Source organism: Tyto alba, unplaced genomic scaffold (genome assembly GCF_018691265.1).
Source record: "Tyto alba isolate M040663 unplaced genomic scaffold, T.alba_DEE_v4.0 Super-Scaffold_34, whole genome shotgun sequence".
Taxonomy (NCBI): domain Eukaryota; kingdom Metazoa; phylum Chordata; class Aves; order Strigiformes; family Tytonidae; genus Tyto; species Tyto alba.
The window spans coordinates 730253-751813 of NW_024881309.1; the positions used below are offsets into that span (position 1 = coordinate 730253).

At 66.4% G+C, this 21561-nt stretch overlaps 3 protein-coding genes across 3 annotated transcripts; 2 read left to right on the plus strand and 1 right to left on the minus strand.

The window, feature by feature from the left end:
- The first annotated feature begins 91 nt into the window (after nucleotides 1-91).
- Nucleotides 92-6787, plus strand: POLD2 (DNA polymerase delta 2, accessory subunit). The gene is made up of 11 exons (XM_042801377.1): nucleotides 92-198; nucleotides 832-1106; nucleotides 3412-3533; nucleotides 4394-4517; nucleotides 4595-4709; nucleotides 4926-5124; nucleotides 5263-5343; nucleotides 5742-5899; nucleotides 6021-6148; nucleotides 6245-6346; nucleotides 6455-6787. Exons 2-11 carry the CDS (start codon nucleotides 887-889, stop codon nucleotides 6610-6612), a joined length of 1407 nt encoding a protein of 468 aa, XP_042657311.1. The 5' UTR covers nucleotides 92-198; nucleotides 832-886; the 3' UTR covers nucleotides 6613-6787.
- On the minus strand, nucleotides 6754-13362 carry AEBP1 (AE binding protein 1). Its single transcript, XM_042801352.1, has 21 exons — nucleotides 13074-13362; nucleotides 12519-12911; nucleotides 12184-12255; nucleotides 11988-12059; nucleotides 11768-11854; nucleotides 11390-11479; nucleotides 11155-11244; nucleotides 10678-10758; nucleotides 10527-10598; nucleotides 10324-10433; nucleotides 10100-10239; nucleotides 9919-10003; nucleotides 9676-9820; nucleotides 9494-9582; nucleotides 9281-9404; nucleotides 8980-9176; nucleotides 8702-8881; nucleotides 8278-8620; nucleotides 8032-8171; nucleotides 7857-7956; nucleotides 6754-7779 (listed from the first exon to the last, which is right to left on the minus strand). Exons 1-21 carry the CDS (start codon nucleotides 13318-13320, stop codon nucleotides 7226-7228), a joined length of 3411 nt encoding a protein of 1136 aa, XP_042657286.1. The 5' UTR covers nucleotides 13321-13362; the 3' UTR covers nucleotides 6754-7225.
- Nucleotides 13363-16580: 3218 nt separating this feature from the next.
- On the plus strand, nucleotides 16581-21464 carry CAPG (capping actin protein, gelsolin like). Its single transcript, XM_042801396.1, has 10 exons — nucleotides 16581-16775; nucleotides 17363-17422; nucleotides 17499-17671; nucleotides 17783-17937; nucleotides 18861-19022; nucleotides 19808-19957; nucleotides 20056-20148; nucleotides 20709-20841; nucleotides 20919-21007; nucleotides 21094-21464. Exons 2-10 carry the CDS (start codon nucleotides 17400-17402, stop codon nucleotides 21157-21159), a joined length of 1044 nt encoding a protein of 347 aa, XP_042657330.1. The 5' UTR covers nucleotides 16581-16775; nucleotides 17363-17399; the 3' UTR covers nucleotides 21160-21464.
- Nucleotides 21465-21561: the final 97 nt, after the last annotated feature.

The following is a 21561-nucleotide window of genomic DNA, read 5'->3' on the forward strand; positions in this document are numbered from 1 at the left end:
CCCCCCCCCGTTTCCATAGCGCCGCCGCCGCCATCAGCGGTTGCCATGACGACCCGCCGCTTTGACGTCACCTCCTCCCCACCGCCCCGCCACTTCCGGCCTTTAGGGCGTTCGCGCCTTTTCCCCCCCCTCCCCCGGCCCATGGCGGGTGTGCGGTGCCGGGCTGGCGGCCCCCCCCGACCCCCGATCTCTGACCCCGTACGTGACCTGCGCCCGGGGGGGGGGCCCTGGGGGTGCTGCTGTCTTTTGGGAGGACCCGTGTTTGGGGGGGGGGGACGGGAGGGACCTATTCCCTGGCGGGGGACGGGGGTTGGGACGGGGCGTTTTGAGGGGGGGGGGGGTGTCCTCGGGCGTCCTGGTGCTAGGAGGTGATTTGATTTGGGGGGGGGGGGGTGGTCCTGGTGCCCCGGGGAGGGGGGGGGGTAGTGGCTTTGTGCCAGGGGTTGTGTTTAGGGGGTGTCCTTGGGGGGGGGGGGCTGTTGCCAGCGTGTCTGTGCTGGGCTCCTGGTGCTCGGGGTGTGTTGGGGGGGTCATAGGGAGCTCCAGGGGGTATTTGGGGGGGGGGGGGGCGGGAAGGGCAGCGCCTTTGTGTGTTCTGCTGCCAGGGTGGGATTCTGGGGGGGGGGGGGGGGTGGCACCAGGATGAGTTTGGGGGTGCGCTGGTGTTGGAAGGGAGGGAAAGGAGAGGGGGTGCTGGTGGGGTGTGGGGGGGTCAAACCTAGGTCTGTTTTGGGAGGTGAGGGGGTCAATTGGGGGGGGGGGGGCACCTCCAAGGAGGGGCACGCCGGCCTTAATTTGCTGAGATCCTTAATTTACCCATTTGCTTCCCAGACCCGCCATTAAATCCCTCCTTCGCCCACCCTGTGGCTCCAGCCCGGCCCCTGCCATGTTTTCGGAGCAGGCGGCCCCCACGGCGCAGGGTTTGCTGGCCCCCCCCTCGGCCCAGGCCTCCACCTTCGCCAGGGTGCCGGTCTCCGCGTACGCCGACTGCTCCCAGCCCTTCCGCCTGGGCGAGCGCAGCTTCAACCGCCAGTACGCCCACATCTACGCCGCACGCCTCATGCAGATGCGGCCCATCCTGGAGGAGAGGGCGCGACAGAAGTGGGGTGAGTTGGTTTGGGGAATAATACACACCCCCCCCACCCACCCCCCCCGCCAATCTTGAGGCAGGAGGGCAAAGCCACGCGGTGCCCGCTGGAAGATTTCCGGAGGTTTTTTTCAGCACGTGCTGCCATCGGTTCCAAAGCTCACACACGCGTCAAGAGGTCGAATAACCCACGGGTGGTTTCCCTCCAACATTTCTAAAATCACCTTTAAACATCAACTGTGCAGAGAAAACCTTTTTCTTGCTCGCCAGTGCACAGATAACCCATGGGTGGGTTTTTTGGAGACAGTTTCTCTGCCAGATGATGTCCAACCCAGCCAGGAGCATCCCTCCAACATTTCCAAAATCACATCAGCTCTTCAGAGAAAACCTTTTTATTGCTCACCAGGCCGGGTCAAAATTTCCACTCGCTGTTAGGAGTGCAAGCTAAAGCATGAGGTTTGTCGGGGTGAGGGGCTGGTGGGTGCCCCGGCCAGGAAGCGGGGGGCCGGGGAGGGGGGGGGGTCATTTCCGTGCCTGGCAGGGCCGTGTTAGCGGTTAGCGGGTGGGATCCTCACACCAGAGAGTTTCCATCCGAAGGCGTAACGGCGGCGCTGGATGAAGCAACCGCATCGCTGCTGCCAGAGCGCGGTGGCTGAGCTTTCTGGCAGGCCTCGGCGCAGCGTGCAGCTCCCCGAGCGTGGTAAAAGCCTGTTATCGAATTTCACCCTCTCGGGCCAGCCAAGCTTTCGGCTTTGCCCTTCTATGGAGGTTTTCGGGCTGGCCGCTTGTTTTCCTTTGTCTCCCCAGCCCTGTGGGCTGCGCAGAGCTGAGTGGAAGCAAAGCCTGTGCCGGCTCCACAGCGGATGTCGTTCCTTGGCCGGCCGCCCTGCACTGTAACCCTGGATTTTGCTGAGGGTGACAGGGACCAGTGGTTTTGTAAAGCTCCACTTCTCGGAGCCATATGATGGGATGAGATTTCTGGGGTTTGTCTCACAGCAAGAAGCGCCTGCAGGCAAAATCTGGAGAGAGCGGCCCCCCTCCCCCTAAACACACACGTTTTGGGGGGTTAGAGCCAAGAATAAGAAACTAAAACAGGATTGTTTTTTCTGACTCTGAGTGTTTGCATTGGTGGGACTGATGAACCCGTGTTTCCGTCTCTGCTGAGCCCGGGGTGCCTGTGATCGCAGCAGGGTGCTTTCCACCAGACAGGAGTCACGTTCAGCAGGCACGTGATTAGCAAAGGGAGAGTTTTGGGGGGAGGGAACATCACCCCGCTGCCTGCAGCCAGAGAGGACAACCTGACGGAGGAGCCGGCACGGCAGCGGGCTTTGGCAGTGTTGTTCTGGGAGAGGAGCCCAGCAGCTCTCGCAGTGCCAGCCCAGCCTGGCAGCCAGTCCTCCTCCCTCCAGGGCTTCAGGCTTGGGATGGATGGGCTTCATGGGTTGATTTAAACAGGGGGGAAATAAGCCCTACAGACACGTGAAGGTTGGGGTGACGCATCTCTGGGCCCTCGTGGGGGAGGTGAGAAGTCTTGGGCTCAGCTTGTGATGAGGGAGGTGTGGGGGTTTTTTTTTTTTTGCTGTCTGCAAATGCTTCCCAGCCACAAAGGTGATGAAGCTCTGGGGCTGCAGTGCTCTCTGTACCTCCTGAGGCACGTGTTGGTTCCTCTGGCCCGTACCCACCTGGGGATCACTGTCCAAAGCCCAGGGACCTGTTTGTGCTTCTCAGGCAGAGGAAACCCTGCCACCCCCCAGCAGCCTGTCTTCATGCTGGGATCTTCCCAAATGCCCAGCTGTGATGGGGATCCCGGGCGGGGGATCTGGCCCTGGCAGAGGTCAGACTCGGGGGTGATGAGCAATCTCCTGCCTGTCCGATCTGAATGAGATGTTTGGGTCCTCGTGGGGATGGGGAGCAGGAACACCAGCCCCTCGTGCCCAAGGGCAAGAGCACTGGCTCCGTGGCCGGGCTGACCTGTGCACTCTCCCTTCCCAGGCAGAGCTGAACCAGCAGGCGCTCTGTGCGCTGTCCTGGGTGGTGGCTGGGAGCTTTGGGTCCCCCAGACCCTGTCACAACCCAGCTTTCCCCCACTTCAACGCAGAGGAAATGCCGGCAGGCAGTGCTGGCTCTCCAATACGCTCCCTTGGCCCCATCTGGCCTACACATGTGGATTCGGCTCTGTGCCTCGAGGAAAAACAAGAGGCTTCGCAACATTCGCCCACCACCTCTTGCTGGCCTCAATGTTCAGGGTCTTTGAGCCGGTCCTGACCAGCCTCGAGCCTTGCCTGCCCTCACAGAGACTGACTGATGCCTGTTTCTCTCCGCAGGGAATGACGTGACACTGAGGAAGCTCTGTGAGCTGCAGGCAGGAGAGAAGTGCTGCGTGGTGGGGACGCTCTTCAAGGCGATGCAGCTGCAGCCCTCCATCCTGCAGGAGATCAGCGAGGAGGTAACGGCGGGGACGTTCCCTCCCGTGGGCCCCTCCACATGGCTGTGGGGGGAGCCAACACACCGGGACCTCGGCCGGCTTCCCATCGCTTCCCTCGTGCTCACTGTGGCTGAGCAAATGGGAACTGTCAGGGCTTTGACCTGGGGAGCCAGTGTAAAATCTCTGTGCGTATGCCACCGCTCTTGGGGCCACTCCTCTGTGCCAGCGTGCATCGTGCATGTGTCTGCTTGGTGTTGCTTTTCCTGCCCTTGGAGGGTTTGGGTTCAGCAGGATCAGCAGAACAAACCCCTTTCCGTGATGCAGGGGAGGGGGGTAAGGGGGGCACCAGGGAAGCTCCACAGTCCCCGTGCAGTGCTGGGGGGGGGGTCTGTCTGCTCCCAGCGAGCTCACGGGGAGCACGTTGGGAAGTTTGGAGCCTGCTCGTCACGGCATGAGGTTAGCCCCGTGCTTCAAAGGGAGCGGAGCGCTTGCCCGGGTGGTGATTGCAAACACGTTTCTCGAGGCAAGCCAGAGCACCGTCACCCGCCGCCTGGCTGAGCCACTTCCTCCTTGGCCGGGGACCCGCACATGTGTGCGCCTCGCCAGCGTGCTGCGGGGAAGCGTTAAGTGAAACCAGCTCATCCAGGCGGCGTGCAGCTGGCAAGCAGTGCCGAGAGCTTTCGGGGCCTCCAAAACAGCCAGGCCAGCGGTGGGGGGGGGGGGGGGGGGGGGGGGGGGGGCCGCGACGGCGGCTGTCGTGAGTCAGGCGCCCATGCTCCGGTTTCCACGAGCAGGGTTTGACTGAGAGGAGGGCAAGAGCCCTTTTGGGGCAGCTTGGCCTCGCTGAGGCCGTCACGGCCTGCCCTGTCCCCTCCCCGCAGCACAACCTGGTGCCGCAGCCGCCCCTGCCCAAGTACATCCACCCCTCCGACGAGCTGATTCTGGAGGACGAGCTGCAGCGGATCAGGCTGGAAGGAGCCGTCGAGGTGCAGAGGCTGGTGACAGGTAGGGGACGATGGCTTGTCGGTGGGAGCCACCTCCCGGGCCCTGGCTGCGGGCTGACCGCCCGCTCTCTGCCGTAGGGACCATCTTTGCCGTGTATGGCTCCGAGCAGGACAGCGGCAAGTTCCTGGTGGAGGATCACTGCTTCGCCGACCTGCCCCGGCCGCTGCCCTGGAAAGGCCCCAGCTCAGACCAGTGAGTCCACAGGGACAGGAGCGGGGCTGGACCCGTGCCCCGCACCGTATCCCTGAGCCCCCTGGGGACCCATTTGCCCCTTGTGCCAAGAGGGATCGCAGATGGACACTTGTGCCCCCCCGCCCCTGGCTCTCCGAAGCCCCTTGGTGTGGGCAGCCCTGGCACCGCCGGGCGGGCAGGGATCGGCGCGCGTGCTGCCCGAGCCTCTCCACCCAGGTTCGTCCTGCTGGTGTCGGGGCTGGGGCTGGGCAGCGGGAGCGGCGAGTCCCTGCTGAGCACCCAGCTGCTGGTGGACGTGGTGACGGGGCAGCTGGGCGCCGAGGGCGAGCAGAGCTGCGCCGCGCAGATCTCCCGCGTCATCCTGGCAGGGAACCTGCTGAGCCAGAGCACGCAGAGCCGGGACACCATCAACAAGGTACGGTGGGGAAGGGGTCTGCAGCCTTGCCCGTGCCTGTCTGGGCTTGGGCTGGCACGCAGAGTCCCATGGAGGTGGGAAGGGAGGGATCAGAGGAGGCCAGGGCGTTGTTCCCTCACTGTCTCCCTGCTGATCCAGGCCAAGTACTTGACCAAGAAGACCCAGGCTGCAAGCGTGGAGGCTGTGAAGATGCTGGATGAGATCCTGCTGCAGCTTTGCGTAAGTGCTTGGAGTGGGATAGGGTTGGCCGGGGAATCGGGTACCTTTTGGGGGAGGGAGCCTGGCTCCCAAGCCAGGGAAGCAAGGCTCTGCCAGCAGCCTTGGGCGTGCGGGGTGGCAAACATCCCTTCCCCAGCCCCCAGCTTCCCTTTAAGCACCGCATATGGTGCCGTAGGGGAACGCAGCACGAAGGGGAGGCAGCCTGCCGCCCAGCTTCAGATCCCACTCCCGGCATCTGGTCTCCACGGTGAAGCCCAGCGGGGCTTCCTGCGTGGAAGTGACGAGCCCAGCTGGGGACAGAGGCAAAACCAGCAGCAAGCTCCAGCCGGGGCTTTGCTCTGAGCCCCTGCAAAGGGGGGTGATGTGGCTGTCCCTGATAATCCCCGCTCTGCCCACAGACCTCCGTGCCTGTGGACGTGATGCCTGGTGAGTTTGACCCCACCAACTACACGCTGCCCCAGCAGCCGCTGCATCACTGCATGCTGCCCCTCGCCAGCGCCTACTCCACGCTGCGGCTGGTCACCAACCCTTACCAGGCCGACGTGGACGGCGTCAGGTAAAAAAAGCCGGGTGTGCCACCAACTCCGTGACAGCTGTTGGTGGCGTGGGGTCGCGGGACGAGTCACAGCAAGAAGAGCCATCCGCATCTCTCCTTCTTTTCCCCGCAAACGTTGTAGGTTTCTGGGGACATCAGGGCAAAACGTCAACGACATCTTCAAATACAGCAGCATGGATGACTACCTGGAGATCCTGGAGTGGACGCTGCTGGCAGGACACATCAGCCCCACCGCCCCAGACACCCTGGGTAAGGCGAGGGCTAGGTGGCTGCCGAGGCTGGGGGGTGTTTGCCCTCCAAAGGGGTGCAGGTGTAGGTTCCCTTCCGAATTTCTATCCCTCCCAGGCTGCTACCCTTTTTACAAATCGGACCCATTCATCCTCACTGACTGCCCTCACGTCTACTTCTGCGGCAACGCTCCCCGGTTCCAGTCCAAGCTGATCAAAGGTGAGCCTTGCAGCCTGCAGCACCCCCTGATCCTTGCCTGGGGCTGGGAACTCGTGCCGGGGCTGCTGGCCGGAGGCTCATCGGCCCGACGCCCGCCTGTCTTTGCAGGGGAGGATGGCCAGCAGGTCCTGCTGGTGACGGTGCCTGCCTTCAGCACCACGCAGACTGCCTGCCTCGTCAACCTCCGCGACCTCAGCTGCCAGCCCATCAGCTTTTCCGGCTTTGGGGCCGAGGACGATGATGGGGACATGGAGGTCGGGCACTGACTGAGCAGGCAGGGCACGGACTTGATAAACCCCTGGCCCCTTGGAGGGTCCTGGTGCCCACCACCTTTGTGTAATTCCCGTTTGTCCGCCCGGGAGGGCTGACATGGAGCTGCTGGGGGCATGGGAGAGAAGAGATGCTCGTACCAATATAACTTGATTTATTTGTGTAACAAAACTGTGTGGAGGGGACAGGGGCTGCGCCTGCCTCCGTGTGGGCCCTGCCCTGGAGAGTGGGACCACCCCTGCCAACCCCGCTGTGCTGGGAGACGGGGATGGAGCAAGGGCTGGGTACTGTGTCACCCTCTCCCTTGCCAGGCGAGGGCTGGCACTGCCCAGCCCCGAGGGATGGGGCAGCACCCCCTTTCCTGCCTGGCTCGGGAGCCCAGCGAGGGGAACGCTCCGTGGCCTTCGGGCGAGCGTCGGCTTGGCGTGCCCTGCAGTCCTAAGAAGCAGCACGGGTGTGAGGAGCTGGAGCCCCCCCCAGAGCGGGCTGCCTGGGGCTGGAGGAAGACTTTTTTTTAGAAGCAGATGCCGGAGCCTGCGGCAGGTGAAACCAAACCGGCCACGAGCGTCCGGCCTTGGCTCAAGGCAAGAGCGAGGGAACGAGCATCTCCTAGTCACCAAAGTTCACGGTGTAGGTCTCGGCGGTGGTGAAGGGCTGTGCCGTCCCCGTGCCCAGCTCCCAGGCCTCCGTCTCCGTCACCAGCTCAGTGACCACCTCCGTTTCGGTTTCCATCTCCCAGGTGCCGGCCGTGGGCGGCTCTTGGCTCCAGGGCGCGTAGGCGGTGCTGCTGAAGGGGAAGGGCAGGGCCGTGGTGGCTGGCGGGGCCGTGGGGCCACTGGCGGTCGCGGTGGTGGCGTTAAGACGCCGCAGCCTCATCTGCTCCCGGAGCCGCATGCGGTGGCGCAGGCGCAGGCGCAGGCGCAGCCGCTCGCGGGGCGTCATGGGGCGGCCAGGCACGATGCGGCGGATGGGCCGGTTCCCGTTCATGGCCATGATCTCCCGGATGCGCTTCCAGTTGGAGCGCGACAGGACGAAGTTGCACTGGGTGGCCCCGATGTCGTAGAAAACGTTGCAGGTCTTGACGCTGGGGTTGTAGCCCTCGGCCCGAGCCGAGACGCGGTACTCGCCTGGGTTCAGGATGCGCCAGTAGTCCCCGCCGCTGGCTGCGGACGGCGAGGGGTGTGAGGGAGGAGGTGCGGAGCTGCCAGCACCCCGCCTGGCACCCCGCCCGGCGCCCTACCTGTCTTGATGTTGTGGTTGATGCCCCCCACGACAATGGTGGCGTTGGCGATGGGTTCCCCCTGCTGGTCTGTCACCAAGCCCTTGATGCCGCGATGGACCTACGCGAGGAAAGGGGCCAAGAGGAGCAGCGTGGGGCAGGCAGGGCTGCTGCCAGCTCCCCGCCCGGCACCTACCTGCTCCATGAAGGTGAGCAGCGACTCCTTGTTGTTCTCCCACTCCTGCTGCAGCTCGCTCTCGTGGGGGAACTTGTCGCAGCCCAGGTAGACGGAGAGCTCCAGGCAGTTGGTGTGCAGGTAGCTGAAGTCGTTCATGCCTGCGAGACGACCAACCAGGTGCCCACCCAGCCGCCCGCCCGCACCTTCACGTGGAGGGAGGGTGGGACAGGCAAGCCGATGCCGTCGGGCATCGCACCCACTTACTGCCAGCCCGGGGGTGCCACTTGGCCCCCTGCACGATGCCCATGGCGTTGGTCACGTCCTGCGTGTGGCAGCCCCCGCGGAAGGTCTCGGTCATGGTGAGGTGGGCCGAGGCGTAGGAGATGGCGAGCCAGCGGAAGATGGCGTGGTCTGGCGTCTCCTGCAGCTCGGGGTTGTCGTCCTCGTAGTCGTCCGGCGGGCGAGGGGCGGCCGCTGGCGTCTCGCTGATGGGCCGGGCTGTGTCGAAGGGGTAGGACACCAGCTTCTCCCCGCCCTGCAGGTTGGCTCCCAGCACGAAGGGGTTCTTGTCCATCCACGCCATGACGGCCTGTGTCTCCACCGCTACCTGCCGAGGTGGGCACGGCGGTGTGAGGGGTCGCCTCCCCCCTCGCCGGCCTGCCACCCTGCCCTGGGGGCCACGGCTCACCGTGGCATCCTCGGCCAGGTAGTGCTCCGGGATGGGGATGTGGTGGTTGGGGAACTTGTGGGGCACCAGCTTCCTCTCCTCGGCCGCCCACAGCGCTGAAGCCAAGTCGGGGAAGTTCTCAAAGAGGTCGTAGCCCTCCTCCGTCCAGTGGCCCAGCGCCCAGTTGCCCAGCTCGGAGCCCTGGGGGCAGCCCGGGACAGCGGTGAGCCTGGTGGCTGCATCTTCCCCCCCCCTCCTCCACCTCACCGTCCCGTCCCCCCGCCCCGCCGTCCCCTTACCGCCTCGCGGGCCAACTCGTAGCCATCAGGGTTGAGGGACGGCACGAGGTGGATGCGGGTTTCGGTCACCAGGCTCCGCACGCGGGGGTTGCCGTCCTGGTACTCCTTGCACAGGAACTGCATCAGCAGCAGCAGCAGCTCCCGGCCCAGCACCTCGTTCCCGTGCAGCCCCGCCGTGTACCTGAACTCGGGCTCGCCTGCGGGCAGGGTACAGGCAGGGTCAGCACGCTGCCTGTGCCTGGGGGGGGGCCACGGACAGAGGGGGGGGTGTCCCCCACCCCTCCAACCTTCCCCACCTCACCTGTCTCGTGCTCGCCCGGGTTGTCGGAGATCTCCATGGCATAGATCTTCAGCCCCCGCGAGCTCTTGCCAATGTTGTAGATGCGGGTGATGGTGGGGCACTCCTCGTTCACCACCTTCATCAGCTGCGGGCACAGGGCGGGCAGCGGTGGGGGGGGGACTGAGCCCACCCCCCCCCCCCCAAGGAGGATCCCACCCCCACCGAGGTGCTCACCTGCCTCATGTCCTTGTAGGTGTGGTGGCGGAAGTCCAGGTTGTCGGTGGAGGTCACCTCATTCTGTTGGGCGTAGTAGCTGCTGACGGCTGCGGGAGGGACAGGGACACGGCGGTGGGGGGGGCTGGAGAGGTGCCACCCCCCCCCCCCCCCCCCAGCCACTGCTTTGGGGTGGCTCTTACTGGAGAGGGGGCAGCCGAGGACCTCAAGGCGCAGGCAGAGGCTACCGTTCCACGTCTGGGGGTAGATGCGGATGTAACGGGCCACCATGGGCTCAGGGAACTCGGTCAGCACCGGTGTGTCCTTGTCCACGTTGCCATAAAACATCTGCCAAGGGGGACAAGATGTAGCCAGCGGGGAGGGGGGGGGGAGAGGGTCCCTATCATCGTCCCCCCCCCTAACCAGCCTGATCTGGGGTGCCGTACCATTTCCTCGTAGCCGTTGGTGTACATCACCCAGTTCTGGCTGTCATTGCTGAAGCCCACGTAGAAGCTGGTGACAAAGTCCTCGCTGTTGGGAGGGAGGGGACAGGTTGGAAGGCGGCATTCCCCGAGCTGCTGCCCCCCACCCCGTGTCCCCGGATCCATCTTGTCCCCGGCCCCGTACTGGATCTGGGAGTCGCGGCCCTGGGTGATGACGCCGGTGAACTTGGTGGTGCGGCGGGTGTCCACCTCGATCCAGTGCGCCCGGCTGTCGTCCTCGGCACACCAAGCTCCGTCAAAGAAATCGTCCTCGTTGGTGCCCGCCTGGGGTGGGGACAGGGAGGGGGGACGTGGGTGGGGGGGGCTCTGCCAGCGCGAGGGCTTGGGGTGGGGGGGGGACACCCTCACCTGCATGTTGAGGCGCCCGCGCTGGGCGCCCAGCCCATGGCGCAGCATGGAGGAGGCCAGGATCTGGTCATCCTCGATGCGGTGGGACTCCAGGCCGATGGGGGGACATCCTGGGGACAGCGGGGGGTGGGGGGGGAGAGGTGATGGGCATCCCCCCGCCCCGTGGGGTGCCCGCTTCCCCTCCCAGGAGTGGAGACACTCACTCGTCTTTTCCGGAGGGGCCCATTCATCCTCGTCTGGCTCCCACTTCTTCCCCCCTGGTTTTTTGGGTTTTCCTGGAAAAGGGGCACATGAAGGGGGGCAGAGCCGGGGGACTGGGGACGAGGGGCATGGGAAGGAGGGGCTGGCACCCACCTTTGCGGTCCCGGCCCTTCTCCTCTGCCCAAGGGTCCTCCTCCTCCTCCTCCTTGCTGCTGCCGCCTTTCGGGGGCTTCCCTGGGGTGGGAGACTGGCTGTTGGGAAGGTGCCACCCGCCCTGGGGACATGCCACCCACCGTGGGGATGTGCCACCCACCGTGGGGATGTGCCACCCAGCCTGAGGATGTGCCACCCACCCCAGGGACGTGCCACCCACCATAGGGATGTGCCACCTGCCCCAGGGATATGCCACCCACCCCGGGGACATGCTGCCCACCCCATGGATGTGGCACCTGCCCTGGGGATGTGCCACCCGGCCTGAGGATGTGCCACCCGCCACCCACCCCAGGGACGTGCCACCCACCATGGGGATGTGCCACCCACCCCATGGATGTGCCACCCACTCTGGGGACATGCCGCCTGCCCCAGGGATATGCCACCCACCCTGGCACCCAGCCCCTGCCCGTCTCTCACAGGGTTTGAGTTTCTCCTCGTCCGTCTCCATCTCGTCCCCTTTGTCTGGGTGTTTCCTGGGCTTCGGAGGGGGGGGCAGCCCATAGGCCACTGCGGGGTGCAAAGGGAGAGGGGGCCGGGGGAGGGCAGGGGTGGGTGCCAGTGGTCAGGGGGGGGATCGCTACCTGTGGGGCCAGGCAGAGCCCTCCAGGGATGGGGGGGTCCTGGGGGACTCCCCCTCCAGCCCATCACTCACAGTCATCGTAGTCGGGCTGCTCAAACCCCTCCTCGTAGTCCCCTTCAGTCACCGGGGGGGGTGGCTGGGGAGGTGGCTCCTCCGGCTTCACTGGGGAGGGTGAAAGGAGCCATGCTGGGGATGGGGGGGCAGGAATGGGGGTACCCTCCTGATTCTGTGGGACCCCTGTGTCCCTGTGGGGGTCCCCATGTCCCCACAAGACCCCTTTCTATCCCCACAGGGTCCCCATGCCCCCCCTGGGGTCCCCCGCACCCCTTATACGAGCCCCTCTATGCTCTCCCTGTGCTCACCCCAGCTCCAGGTTGCCCCAAAATGATGCTCCCCAGGTCCCCAAGGCAGCACCTGCCCCCTCCTCGTCCCCCCTGTCACCCCACTTACATGGCTCCTCGGGCTGGGGCCAGACTCTCTCGGGTTTCTTCCTTCTGGGGGGCTTGCGGGGTTTCTGCTGCCGCCGGATGTACTCGACTGGGGACAGAAAGAGGGGGTGGCACTGACTTTGAGGGTGTGAGGCGGAGGGGTAGGGAGGCAATGCCCCCCCTCCCTCCCTGCAGCCCGGGGGACCCCAGTGGTCCCCCCTGCCCGTGCCCCAGCACCGTACAGTCCTCGTAGTCCTCCCGCTCCAGCTGCTCGTTGTAGTCCAGCGTCGGCGGCTCCGGCTCCTCGGGGACCTCTGCGGGGAGGGGGCACATGGGGAAGGGGCGCAGAGGGTGGCCCCGGGGAGCGGGGAGGTGGCAGTGGGACCGGGGAGGTGACACTGCAACTCAGGGAGGTGGCCCCGGGGATGGGACACTCACCAGCTTTGGGCTCGGGGTGCCAGTCCTCCCGGCCCAGCTCCCAGGGCTCGCTTGGTGGCTCCTCCACCTCCCCTGGGGAAACGGACACAGAGCGAGGGGCTGGCGGTGTCCCACGGCCCCCCCCCCCCCCCCCCCCCGGCCCCACACCAGAAAGAAAATCCCATCGGGGAGAAAGTCTGGGGGAAGCAGAGGGGGTGACCCCAGGGAGACAAAGCCCAGTCAGCCATGGGGTGCCACTGGGGAGCCGAGTGGGACAGGGGGTGATGCCATGGTGTGCCAACCCCCCCCCCCCCCAAAACGAGCTGGTGGTGACCTGGGGCCCCCCCAAGACTCACCTCGGCCACCTCCATCCTCCTCCTCCTCATAAGGTGAAGGCTGCTCCTGGAACCGGGGTGTCCCCACATCATCCTTGCCCGGTGGGGGCTGTGGGGTGGTGGGGGGCTGTGGCGGACTGGTCGGTGGCTCTGGTGGCTTTTTGCCAGAGGGCTTTTTGGTGGCCTTGGGTGGCTTCTCTTTGGGCTTTTTGGAGCCTTTTGGGGGTTTTTCGGAGCCTTTTGTGGGCTTCTCCTTGGGCTTCTTGGGGGGCTTGTCCTTGCCCCTGTCCCGGTCCTTGTCCTTGTCCTTCTTGGAGCCTCGGGGTCTCTCCTTGGGCTTCTTGGTGGGTTTGGGAGATTTTTCCTTCTTCCCCTTCTTGGGTTTCTCGGGCTCCGTCAGCCGCCCCGGGGAGCCTGGAGGGGGTTGGGGGGGGGGGGGGGCAGCCGCCCCGCCGCGGGGTGAGGAGCGCCCAGGGCCGGGGTGGGGGGTCCCCACCTCCCGCCGCCCCCCCCCCCCCCCCCAGGGGGGGGACCCGGGGCAGCCCCGAGCCGCGGTGCCCGGTACCGCTCGCTCACCGGTGCCGGTGCCGGTGCCAGGGTCGGTGCCGAAGCCGAGCTCGGTGCCTTCCCGCTCCCCCCCCCCGCCGCCGTCGCCGTCGCCGTCCCCATCCCCGGGGCCGAGGAAACCGCGCAGAAACTCCTCGATCTCGGAGTCGGTGAGCGCGGGCGGCGCGGCGGGGCCCGGGGCGGCCCCGGGCGGCAGCAGCGGCAGCAGCGCGGCCGTCAGCAGGAGGCAGGAGCGGGGCGGCCCCGCCAGCCCCATCGCCGCGTCCGCCGCACCGGCCCCGGCCCCGGCCCCGGCCCCGGCCCCGGCCCCGGCCCCGGAGAGCACCGGGCGGGCGGGCTGGGGGCGGGCACAGGAGCCGGGGGCGGCACCGGCCTGAGGCGGCTCAGAACGCGACCCGCTCGGCACCGGCACCGGCACCGGGACTGGCACTGCACCGGCACTGCACGGGCACCGGGACTGGCACCGGGACTGGCACTGCACCAGCACTGCACTGGCACCGGCACCGGGACTGGCATCGGCACTGCACGGGGACTGGCACTGCACCGGCACTGCACGGGCACCGGCACCAGGACTGGCACTGCACCAGCACTGCACTGGCACCGGCACCGGGACTGGCACCGGCACCGCACGGGGACTGGCACCGGGACTGGCACTGCACCAGCACTGCACTGGCACCGGCACCGGGACTGGCACCGGCACCGCACGGAGACTGGCACTGCACCGGCACTGCACGGGGACTGGCACCGGGACTGGCACTGCACCGGCACTGCACGGGCACCGGCACCGGGACTGGCACCGGCACTGCATGGGCACTGGCACTGCACGGGCATCAGCACCGGGACTGCACGGGCACTGGCACTGCACGGGCACTGCACGGGGACCAACACTGCACGGACAATGCGCTACCACTGGCACTGGCACTGCACCGACACTGCATGGGCACTGCACCAACACTGGCACCGGGACTGCACCAGGACTGGCACTGGCACCAGCACTGACACTGTACTGGCACTGGCACTGCATGGGGACCAGCACTGGCACTGCATGGGGACCAGCACTGGCACTGCACTGGGACTGGCACTGGAACTGCACTGGGACTGGCACTGGAACTGCAGCACTGGCACCAGCACTGCACAGGGACTGGCATTGCATGGGGACCAGCACTGGCACTGCACTGTCACACAGCCATCACTGCACCGGCACTGCACGGGCACTGGCACTGCACCAGCACACAACTGGGATGGCACCAGCAGCGCATGGGACCGACACTGCACCAGCACCAGCACTGCACGAGAACCCACACTGCACCAGCACGCAACCAGGACTGCACCGGCACTGCACGGGGACTGGCACTGCACTGGCACTGCTTGGGAGCCACACTGCCTGGGGCCCGGCCCTGCACAGGGCCCTGTACTGGTTGGGGACCAGTGCTGCACTGGCACTGTATGGGGTATGGATTGCAGGAGGGTTGGCACTGCGCGGGGACCAACACTGCAGTGGCACTGCACAGGGCCAGCACTGCATGGCAAACCAGCATGGCCTCAGCTCCGGCACTGTGTGGGAGCTGGCACGGCACGGTGGGGGAGCCAGCACTGCACCGGCACCGGCACCGCACCGGCATTGCACTGGCACTGCACCAACACTGCACCGGCACTGCACCGGCACCGGCACTGCACCAGCACTGCTCCAGCACTGCCCCGGCACTGTGCCGGCACTACGCCAGCACTGCACTGGCACTGCTCCGGCACTGCACCAGCACTGCACCGGCACTGCGCCGACACTGCGCCGGCACTGCACCGGCACTGCTCCGGCACTGCTCCGGCACTGCCCTGGCACTGCACCGGCACTGCTCCGGCACTGCACGGGCACGGGCACGGCCCTTCGCACGCCCACTGCAGGCACTGCACCCCGGCACTGCACGGGCACGTGGCTCCCCGGGTGCGGACAAGCCCGGCACACAGACAGACGGACAGACCACACACGCAGCGCCGGACACGCACGCTGCACGCGTGACACTGCACGTGCTGCGCATGGGAACCCCGCCGCGGCATGGAGCAGCGCGCTGTACACGGGACACACACCACACACACATGACCTCCCTGACGCCCCTGCTCCCCCGGGGTGGGGTGCACGCCCCCCCCCCCCGTCCATCCCCCCCCACCCTGGGTGGCACCCAGAGTGCTGCGGGGGGTGCAGCGGGTGCCCCCCACCCGCCCTGGCCCCGCAGGCTCCCCGGGCCGTGCGGTGGCTGGTGGGGCCACGTGGCGGGCTCAGGCCGCCCGCACTCGTCACACGCGTGGCCCCCCCCCAGCCATGAGTCACTTCCCAGCAATGCTGCGGCTGGGGCCTGCGGGGAGCTGGGCGGGGGGGAGCCCCCGCCATCTGCCTCCCAGGGCAGCTCCCAGTGCCTCCCAGCGAGCGGCTGCTGCAGCCCCTTCTCTCCTCCCATGCAGCCCCCCAGTAGCGCCCCCCCTTCCAGCTCTGCTCCCAGTACAGCCTCCCCAACCCGTTACTGCTCCCCTAGCACAGCCCTCAGTACAGCCCCCCCAGTACAGCCTCCCCAGTACATCCCTCCCAGTACAGCCCCCCCCAGTACATCCCTCCAGTACATCCCTCCCAGTACAGCCCCCCCAGTACAGCCCCCCCAGTACAGCCCCCCCAGTACAGCCCTCCCAGTACAGCCCCCCAGTACATCCCTCCCAGTACAGCCCCCCCAGTACAGCCCCCCCAGTACAGCCCGCCCAGTACAGCCCCCCCAGTACATCCCCTCCCCAGTACAGCCCCTCAGTACAGACCCCCAGTACAGCCCCCCCAGTACAGCCCCCCCAGTACAGCACGCCCAGTACAGCCCCTCAAGTACAAACACCTCCCAGTGCAGGTCCCAGTATATCCCACCCACTCCCCAGTACAGCCTCCCCAGTACAGCCCCCCCAGTACAGCCCCCCCAGTATAGTCCCCACCCACTATAGCCCCCCCATTCCCAGTACAGCCCCTTCCCAGCGCAGCCCCACCAGCACAGCCCCCAGTAATCCCTCCCCCAGTGCAGCCACCTATATAGACTACCCCGTACAGTCCCCCCCCCCCCAGTAGAGCCCCCTCCCGGTACAACCTCCTCCCAGTACAGCCCCACCAGTACACCTCCCAGACTACAGCTCCCAGTTCATCCTCCCCCTCCCCCAGTAGAATCCCCTCCCCCAGTACAGGCCCCCCCTTCCCAGTACAGCCCCCCCACAGACCCCCAGCCCTGCCCCAGCCCCTGACAGGGCAGAGAGACGGGACCCCCCTGCGGGGGGGGGCAATTGGTCCACGGGTGGCCCTCGGTCCCTTGGGTGACACTGGGTGCCAGCAGGGTGGGGGTACGGGGGGGGGGGGGGGCGTGGAACCGTCCCGGGGGGGGAGGGGGGGGCTTCAGAAGGATGGGGGGCCCAGGGCTCGGTGCCCCCCATCCCTAGTGTGAGGAGCCCCACTCGAGGCCACATGCCTCCCTCTGGGGGGGGGCCCACGCGGGGTCAGGCCCGTCCCCCCCCCCCCCCCGGCGTCCCCACCCTTTCCTGCCGCCTGAGTCACCGCTGCCGCCTTCCGGGTGCTCCGTGGCTGTTGGGGCGTCCGTCTGTCCTGCCGCAGCCCGCTGCCATCGGCCTGAGCCAGGGGCCAGCCGGCTGCGCCTAGGGATCTCCGCCTGTCTGTCTGTCTGTCCGTCCGTCCGTGCGGTCGGTTGTCCATCGCTCGGTGGGGAGGGGGGGAGGGTGTGTCTGTCAGGGTGTCTGTCTGTCCACCTGGGTGTCCTTTGGGGTGTCCATCTGTCTGTCGTGGGATGTATTCCTCTGGGGAGGAGAAGGGGGGCGTCCATCTGTCTGTCCTGGGAGGTTCCCACCCACAGGGGTGTCTGTCTGTCCTTCCAGGAGTCCACCTATCCATCAGGGTACCTGTCTGTTTGTAGGGCTGGCCGGCTGTCCTTCTGAATGTCCCGCTGTCCATCAGGGTCCATCCGGCCATTGGGGCGTCTGTCTGTCTGTCTTCCTGGGTGTCCATTTATTGGGGTGTCCGTCTGTCCATGGGGGTGGCAACTACCCACAGGGGCATCCATTTGTACCTCGGGGTGTCTGTACATCCCGGGTGTCCATCTGTTCACTGGGGCATCCACCTCCCTGTCGGGGTGTCCATCTGTCTGTCGGGGTGTCCCATCGGGGTGTCTGTCTGTCCTGGGTGTCCGTCGGGGCATCCACCTCCTTGTCAGGGTGTCCTTGACCTGCCCAGCCCTTGCGCTGACCAGCTCATGGTGCCCCTCCATCCGCAGATCCGCCCCTCCCTCCCGTCACCACCTCCCCACCGCCATGTACACCGCGCTCCCCAAAAGGTACCACCCCCCTCTCCCCCACAGCTCCCCCCGCACTCCCCCCCCCCCCCAGCTCACAGCACCCCTCGCCCCACAGCGGTTCCCCCTTTGGCCCCTCCGCCACCCGCCCGGGGCTGCACATCTGGCGGGTGGAGAAGCTGCGGCCGGTGGAGGTCCCTGAGGCGACGCGGGGTGTCTTCTTCTCGGGGGATGCCTACCTGGTGCTGCACAACGGGCCGGAGGAGCGAGCCCACCTCCACCTCTGGATGGGTGAGCCCTTTTTTTTTTTTTTTGGGGGGGGGGGGGGGTTTGAGGGGGGTGTCGGGTCACAGCGGGGTGGCGGTGGGACTCGGGGGGAGTCAGCGCTGGCTGCCGCCGCAGGCCGGGACTCCTCGCGGGACGAGCAGGGCGCCTGCGCCCTCCTCTCCACCCAGCTGAACGCGCTGCTGGGCGAGCGCCCCGTCACCCACCGCGAGGTGCAGGGCAACGAGTCCGACGTCTTCATGGAGTACTTCCCCCGTGGCGTCACCTACCAGGTAACGGGTGCTGGGCGTCCCTCATGGGTGCTCGGGGTGCTCCCAGCGCTCAGCGTCTCCCGTGGGTGCTCAGCATCACCGCTGAGCTCTCAGCACCCTCACCGCCCTGCTTATTCCCCACTGAGTATGTGGGATCCTCTCTGGGTGCTGGGCATCCCCCAGTAGGTGCTCAGCCTCCCTGGTGGGTGCTCAGCATCTCCTCTGGGTGCTCAGCATCTCCTCTGGGTGCTCAGCATCTTCTCCGGGTGCTCAGCATCCCTCTGGGTGCTCAGTAGCTCTGATGGGTGCTCAGCATCTCCTCTGGGTGCTCAGCATCCCTCTGGGTGCTCAGCATCTCCTCTGGATGCTCAGTAGCTCTGCTGAGTGCTCAGCATCTTCTCTGGGTGCTCAGTAACTCTGCTGGGTGCTCAGCATCCCTGGTGCGTGCTCAGCATCTCCTCCGGGTGCTCAGCATCCCTCTGGGTGCTCAGCATCTCCTCTGGGTGCTCAGCATCTCCTCTGGGTGCTCAGCATCCCTGGTGCGTGCTCAGCATCTCCTCCGGGTGCTCAGCATCCCTCTGGGTGCTCAGCATCTCCTCCGGGTGCTCAGCATCTCCTCTGGGTGCTCAGCATCTCCTCTGGATGCTCAGTAGCTCTGCTGGGTGCTCAGCATCTCCTCCGGGTGCTCAGCATCCCTCTGGGTGCTCAGCATCCCTCTGGGTGCTCAGCATCTCCTCTGGATGCTCAGTAGCTCTGCTGGGTGCTCAGCATCCCTCTGGGTGCTCAGTAGCTCTGATGGGTGCTCAGCATCTCCTCCGGGTGCTCAGCATCCCTCTGGGTGCTCAGCATCTCCTCCGGGTGCTCACCCTCCATGCCGGGTGCCTAAGTCATCCCTGGGGGGTGCTGGGCACCCCGCCGAGCGCTCAGCATCCCTGTGCCGGCAGGAGGGTGGCGTGGACTCGGCGTTCAAGCCCACCCGCCCCAGCGCCGGCCCCGCGCGCAAACTCTACCAGGTGAAGGGCAAGAAAAACATCCGGGCGAGCGAGCGGGAGCTGAGCTGGGCCAGCTTCAACACCGGCGACTGCTTCATCCTTGACCTGGGCGAGGTGGGTGGGGGGCGCTGGGGGGCCCTGCCCCCACCGCCCCTTGCCCTGGCCCCCCAGAGCCTTCTCCCCTGGGGCGGGGCGAAGGGCAACGCGTCCTTCTGGGTGTCCATCTGTCCTCTGGGGTGGCCAGCAGCTCACTGGGGTGTCCCTCTTCATGGGGGGGCATCTGTCCATCCGTACGGCTGGCTGGCTGGCCTTCTGGGTGTCCATCTGTTGGGGTGTCCGTCTGTCTGTCAGAGTGTCCATAGAGGTGTCTGCCTCACTTTCCGGGTGTCTTATCTGCTGGGATGTCTGTCTGTCTGTCCTTTCAGGTGTCCAGCCATCCATTTGGTGATCTGTCTGTCTCTTGGGGTGTCCATCAACCCGTTGGGGTGTCTCCCTGTCTATAGGGGTCTCTGTCTGTCTGGGTGTCCATCTGTTGGGGTGTCCGTCTGTCTGTCAGTGTCCATAGAGGTGTCTGCCTCACTTTCTGGGTGTCTTATCTGCTGGGATGTCTGTCTGTCTGTCCTTTCAGGTGTCCAGCCATCCATTTGGTGATCTGTCTATCCATAGGAGTGTCTGTCTGTCTCTTAGGGTGTCCATCAACCCGTTGGGGTGTCTCCCTGTCTATAGGGGTCTCTGTCTGTCTGGGTGTCCGTCTGTTGGGGTGTCCCATCTGCCCACCGGCCCATCTCCCTGTGCCGGCTTCAACCCCAGCGGCTGCTCCATCCTCAAGCTGGGTGAGGTGGGTTGGGGGGCCCACCGTGGGATGGCTCCGTCACCACCGTCCCTCTCCCTGTCCCCAGACCCTCTTCATCTGGTGTGGGGCCAAGTGCAACGTGCTGGAGCGCAGCAGGGCCCAGGAGCTGGCCGCAGCCATCCGGGACGGCGAGAGGGGCGGCAAGGCTCGCCTGGAGATCGTGGTGGACGGCGAGGAGCCACCTGAGATGCTCCAGGTGTGGCGGGGCCCCGACGTCCCCTCTGGAAGGAGAGGGGGACCCGCGTGTCACTGGGGAGGGGTCTCTGTGATACCCCCTCTCTTTTCACCCGGCAGGTGCTGGGCCCCAAGCCTGCCTTGCAGGAGGGCAGCCCCGAGGACGATGCCGTGGCCGACCAGAGAAACACGGGGGCAGCTGTCCTCTACAAGGCAAGGTGTCCCCAGTGTCCCCAGTGTCCCCAGTGCTAGACATTGCTGAGTGCCACCACGGTGGCTCCAGGGTTGGGCATGGCCAGGGGACACCACGGTGGCCCTCAGAGGGATATGGGGCTGGGTGTGGCCAGGGGCCACTGTGGTGGCCCTAGGAGAGCCACATGGAGCTGGGCATGGCCGGGGGCCACCATGGGTGGTCTCAGGGGTTATATAGGGTCAGGCATGGCCAGGGGCCACCACAGTGGTCTCAGGGGTTATATAGGGTCAGGCATGGCCGGGGGCCACCATGGGTGGTCTCAGGGGTTATATAGGGTCGGGCATGGCCGGGGGCCACCATGGGTGGTCTCAGGGGTTATATAGGGTCGGGCATGGCCGGGGGCCACCATGGGTGGTCTCAGGGGTTATATAGGGTCGGGCATGGCCGGGGGCCACCACGGTGGCCATGGAGCAGGGCACGGATGGGGAATGCTGCAGTGGCTGTGCAGGAGGACGCAGGGCTGGGCACGGCCAAGGGACCCCAGGGTGGCCCCGCAGCGACGTCCCGTCTCCCTGGGCAGGTGTCGGATGCAACAGGGCGCATGGACCTGAGCCAGGTGGCCGCGAGCAGCCCCTTCAGCCAGAGCCTGCTCTGCACCGACGACTGCTTCGTGCTGGACAACGGCGCTGGCGGGAAGGTCTACATCTGGAAAGGTGCCCGGGGACGGGGACAGGGGGGACAGAGGGACAGGGGCCACCCCCAGAGGTGGCTCTGACGTCTCTGGCCGCAGGGCGCAAGGCCAATGAGCAGGAGCGCCAGGCAGCCCTGAAAGTGGCCGAGGAGGTCATCGCCCGCATGGGCTACTCGCCCCGGACACAGGTGGGTGCAGGGGGCGAGGGGTGCCCGGGGGGGCCGGCACGGGTGACATCATCACCCCATCCCGGTCCCTGTCCCTGTCCCGGCAGGTGGAAATCCTGCCCCAGGGTCACGAGACGCCTCTCTTCAAGCAGTTCTTCACCAGCTGGAAGTGAGGGAGTGGGTGCCCACGGGGCCAGCGCCTGCACTGGGGTGTCACCAGGCTTGTGCCAGCTGTGCCACCTCCCTGCTGACTCCTGCGCCCCGCTCAGCTGTCCCCAAGCCTGTGCCATCCCCATTGTGTCACCCCTGTGCCTTTGCCCACCTCACTCCCATGTCCTTCCCATCTCTGTGCCAGCCCCCAAGCCCATGCCAACCCCATGACACCCCTGTGGCTTTGCCCACACTGTGCCTGTGCCATCCCCATCCCTGCACCATCCCCATCCCCGTGCCATCCCCATCCCCACCCCTGCACCATCCCCATCCCATCCCCACCCCTGCACCATCCCCATCCCATCCCCACCCCTGCACCATCCCCATCCCATCCCCACCCCTGCACCATCCCCATCTCCATCCCC